General features: G+C 38.5%; 1 protein-coding gene across 1 annotated transcript in view; it reads right to left on the bottom strand.

Annotated features, from left to right (window-relative positions):
* Nucleotides 1–667: 667 nt before the first annotated feature.
* The window catches only part of LOC105516642 (chromosome unknown open reading frame, human C9orf85), a 56359-nt gene continuing 52063 nt past the window's right edge, over nucleotides 668–4963 (bottom strand). The window contains 3 exon segments of the mRNA XM_011948907.1: nucleotides 668–762; nucleotides 764–886; nucleotides 1616–1729. Of these exon segments, the coding sequence (XP_011804297.1) occupies nucleotides 738–762; nucleotides 764–886; nucleotides 1616–1729 (262 nt within the window). The 3' untranslated portion in view covers nucleotides 668–737.

The following is a 4963-nucleotide window of genomic DNA, read 5'->3' as shown; positions in this document are numbered from 1 at the left end:
AGGTCAGGAGATCGAGACCATCCTGGCTAACATGGTGAAACCCCATCTCTACTAAAAATATAAAAAATTAGCCAGGCGTGGTGGCAGGCACCTGTAGTCCCAGCTACTCGGGAGACTGAGGCAGGAGAATGGCGTGAGCCCGGGAGGCAGAGCTTGCAATGAGCTGAGACTGTGCCACTGCACTCCAGCCTGGGCAACAGTGAGACTCCATCTCAAAAAAAAAAATTACAAAGAAGAGTTGCTATACGCTTGTTAAACATTATTTTGAAAAAACTGCTTTTGCTTTATAACACTTAAACATAAGTGACGGCTTTTGCTATGAATCATTTATTTGAGATAATTTATCAAAAGGCACTTACTGAGGACCAATTTTTGAGGTAATATAATGTCATCTTATTTTTACATGAGCTAGTTCTTACATAACCATCAATTCTGAATCTTGTTTAGTTTGGTATTAAGTAATATACACAATTTACATTGTTCATGTATGAAATCTGTCTATTTTTCTATAGCTTTTTCTGATTTCCTCATTAGGATTTCACAGTATGTTTTGGAAAATACTCAAAGCCAAAAGGTGGTCAGAATTTCACATTCTTAAATTTACTTTTTTTTTTTTTTTTTTTGAGACAGAGTCTCGCTCTGTCACCCAGGCTGGAGTGTAGCTCGTCTTGGCCTCCCAAAGTGCTGGGATTACAGGCGTGAGCCACTGTGCCCGGCCGACTTTTAATACAGTGATATTAATTCATTTGAAGGTCTCCTCCTGTCTTCTAAATCAATATCAAAATCTAAATCATCATCACTTTCTTCATTTCTTCTGCAGCTTCTTCTATGGTTGGAACTTAGATTATTTTCAATATGTTCTGTTTTTTCTGTTTCTTTATTCAACCTAAAGACGAAAGAAAAAGTTTCTATTTATTTCCCAGGCTTTCATTATTTAACCATGTAGATTGAAAAGACTTTTACCACTACATTTCTTAATTAACAAGAACCTAATGAAGTAAGTATAAAGAAAAAGATCCAACCAGGAGTGGTGGCTCATGCCTGTAATCCCAGCACTTTGGGAGGCCGAGGCAGGAGGATCACCTGAGGTCAGGGGGTCGAAACCAGCCTGGCCAACGTGGCGAAACCCCATCTCTACTAAAAATACAAAATTAGCTGGGCGTGGTGGTACAAGCCTGTAATCCCAAGTACTTGGGAGGCTGAGGCAGGAGAATCGCTTGAACTTGGGAGGCGGAGGTTGCAGTGAGCCAAGATCGTGCCATTGCACTCCAGCCTGGACAACAGCAGCGAAACTCTGTCTCAAAAAAAAAAAAATCCTTGAACACTAACTCGAAATCCAACCAATTATAACACTATTGTCACTAAAGTAGGCTCAAAAAAATTAAAAGAAAAGTTAAATAATGCATAATTCTTTTATAATAAATATGAATTTCACAAATATTGTTTTCTTAAAAATATAAAGTTTCACTTTTATTGTAATGATAGAAAAATAATTTTAAAAGTCTATATAAGTTTGACTATGCAACTTAAGTCTAAGAGTTATGGACCATCTCTTAAAAGAAATTCATGTATCAATCACTAAGAGTAAACTTCAAACATAAAAGGAAACACTCACGGAATAACAATGTCTTCTTTCTTTCCACATTTTGCACAAACTTCAAGTTCACAGGCACACGGTCTACACATTATGTGATAAGAATCCTTCACTGTCTTTTGTAAACATTTAACACTAAAATAAAAAATAAAATGTTAATTTATTTATATTTATTTCAGACTTATTTGGTAAAATAAGAGGATGTGTCTAAACGTATAGTTAAAAAGTCTAACAAGACTGGGTGTGGTGGCTCATGCCTGTAATCCCGGCACTTTGGGAGGCCGAGGCAGGCAGATCATGAGGTCAGGAGTTTGAGACCAACCTGGCCAACATGGCGAAACCCCGTCTCTACTAAAAATACAAAAAATTAGCTGGGCATGGTGGCTCATGCCTATAATCCCAGCTACTCGGGAGGCTGAGGCAGGAGAATTGCTTGAACCCTGGAGGTGGAGGTTGAAGGAGTCGAGTTCACGCCACTGCACTCCAACCTGGGTGACAGAGTGAGACACTGTTTCAGAAAAAAACAAAAAACAAAAAACAACAGCCTAACAATCAAAACTCCTAGATTTCAACTTCAGGTGTTTATCTTATGTTACTCTAAATTAATTATATCGCATCTCTAGATAACAGTTTACAGCTGCAGAATAAAACTGCTGGATTTTTTTTTTAAGTGTCATTAAAAATGTGTTAAAACAAGATCAATATACAAAACTCAACTGTATATACTACCAATAAACAATCTACAAAAGAATAAAGGAATAAATTCAATAAAAGAAGTGCAAGACCAATACACTGAAAATTACAAAACATCACTGAAAGAAACTAAAGACCTAACTATATGGAAAGACATCCCATATTTTATATGAAAAGACTTAATATTGTAGGCCAGGAGCAGTGCTCAGGCCTGTAATCCCACCAGTTTGGGAGGCCGAGGTGGGAGGATCACCTGAGATCAGGAGTTCGCGACCAGCCTGGCCAACATGGTGACACCCCATCTCTACTAAAGATACAAAACTTAGCTGAGTGTGGTGGCGTGCCTGGGAGATGGGCCACTGCACTTCAGCCTGGGCAACAGAGTGAGACTCCATCTCAAAAAAAAAAAGAGACTTAACATTGAGAATATTGAGAAGATAGCAATACTCCCCAAACTGATCTATAGATTCAGTGAACTCACTATTAAAATTCCAGCTGGCTTTTTTGCAGAAATTGACAAGCTAATCCTAACGTTCGTACAGAAATTCTAGGGACCCAGAATAGCCAAAACAATCTTGAAAAGGAACAATAAAATGGGAAGATTCACATGTATTGATTTCAAAACACACTACAAACCTACAGTAACCCAGATTGTGCAGTACCGACATAAGAATAGATGTATATAGGTCATCAGAATAGAATTGGGAGTCTAAAGGCAAAATAGTAGAAATATATTATGGATTTATAGAATATGTAAAAGTAAAATGTAGGACAACAATAACACAAAATTGTCAGGGAGGAATTGGAAGTATATTATTATAAGGATTGTGAGGTACTTATTCTGTATGAACAGTATCAACCAAAATGACAACTTTAGAACACTCTACACAACAAGAGCAACACATCGTCTTCAAGTATACATGGAATATTCTCTAAGACAGACCATATTCTGGGTCATAAAACCAACCTCAACACATTTTAAAAAAAGAAAAAACTGGCTGGGTGCAGTGGCTCACGCCAATAATCCCAGCACTGTGGGAGGCCGAGGCGGGTGGATCACCTGAGGTCAGGAGTTCGAGACTAGCCTGGCCAACATGGTGAAACCCTGTCTCTACTAATAATACAAAAAAATTAGCTGGTCATGGTGGTGCACGCCTGTAATCTCAGCTACTTGAGAGGCTGAGGCAGGAGAATCACTTGAACCCAGGAGGCAGAGGTTGCTGTGAGCTGAGATGGTGCCATTGCACTCCAGCCTGGGCGACAAGAGTGAAACTCTGTATCAAAAAAAAAAAAAAAAAAAAAAAAAGAAAAAACCCTGAAAAGTATACAAAGTATATATCATCTTGCTACAGTTAAATTAACGAAAAATCAATAACAGAAGATAACTAGAAAATGCTCAAATATTTAGAAAATAAACAAAACACTTCTAAATACCCACAGATCAAAGAGGAATTCACACACACAAAAAGAAAATATTTTGATTGACTGACAATGAAAATACAACATCAAAATTTACAAAATGGAGCTAAAGATGCCCTTGGGAAATTTATTTGAATACATGGGATTACAAATTATATTAAACAAAAAAGTTATGTAAATTTTTACCTTTAGAAAATAGAATAGTAAATTAAACTCAAAGCAAAAAAAGGGGTGCTATAATAAGAACAGAAATCAATGATACTGACAACAGAAAAATAAAACCAATGCAGCCAAAAGCAAGCTCTTTGAAAAGATCAATATAATTCATAAACACATACACTGATCAGGATAGAAAGAGAGAACATAAATTACCAACATCAGGAATAAAAGATGGTACAGCACTATAGATCTAACAGACATTGAAAGAATAATAATAAGAGGCTGGGTGCAGAGGCTCACGCTGGTACTCCCAGCACTTTGGGAGGCTGAGGCAGGTGGATCACTTGAAGCCAGGAGATTGAGACCAGCCCAGCCAACATAGTGAAACCACATCTCTACTAAAAATACAAAAAATTAGCTGGGCATGGTGGTGTAATCCCAGCTACTTGAGAGGCTAAGACAGGAGAATCACTTGAATCTGGGAGGCAGAGGTTGCAGTGAGCCAAGATTTCACCACTGCACTCCATCCAGCCTGGGTGTTAAATACAGTGAGTTCTAAGTCTCTCTTCAAAGAATCAATATGTGAATATGTTCAGTTCTTTGTTCTCCATGTTAAAGTTTAACTTCCTCGTTCTCTTCGTCTTCTTGCCCCTAGTTTCAGTAAACGATCTTCCCGCCAGTTCTAATCAGTAGTTCACATCTGTTCCCCTAGTCACCTGTTCTGTCCTGAGTCACCCCTGGTCACCTGCTCTGACCTGAGTCACCTTTAGTCACCTGTTCCATAACCATCTTTCCTACTGAAACTGCTCACCCCGCCACTCTGGCTCATACCCCTGCTCTCTTTAAAATAGCCAGTCGGAATTAGCTTAGACTGTGTGGTCCAACCCTAGCCAATAGGGGAACGACACAGTAGTAGAGGCTACCTGCGTCAGGGATGAGAACCCCTTCCCCTCCTTTGTTCAGGTGTGCTCTTGCCACTGCTCCATCCATGAAACGCACCCTTTTGTAGAAGTAAAATTGCCTTGCTGAGAAAATTTATGTCCGGGTGCTATTTCTTTGTGGCACTGAAAACTTATTTCTTTTTTTTTTTTTTAGGTT

Source organism: Colobus angolensis, unplaced genomic scaffold, assembly GCF_000951035.1.
Source record: "Colobus angolensis palliatus isolate OR3802 unplaced genomic scaffold, Cang.pa_1.0 Scaffold286, whole genome shotgun sequence".
Taxonomy (NCBI): Eukaryota; Metazoa; Chordata; class Mammalia; order Primates; family Cercopithecidae; genus Colobus; species Colobus angolensis.
The sequence above is the reverse complement of the archived record's forward strand: the minus strand, read 5'-3'. Positions and strand labels throughout refer to the sequence as shown.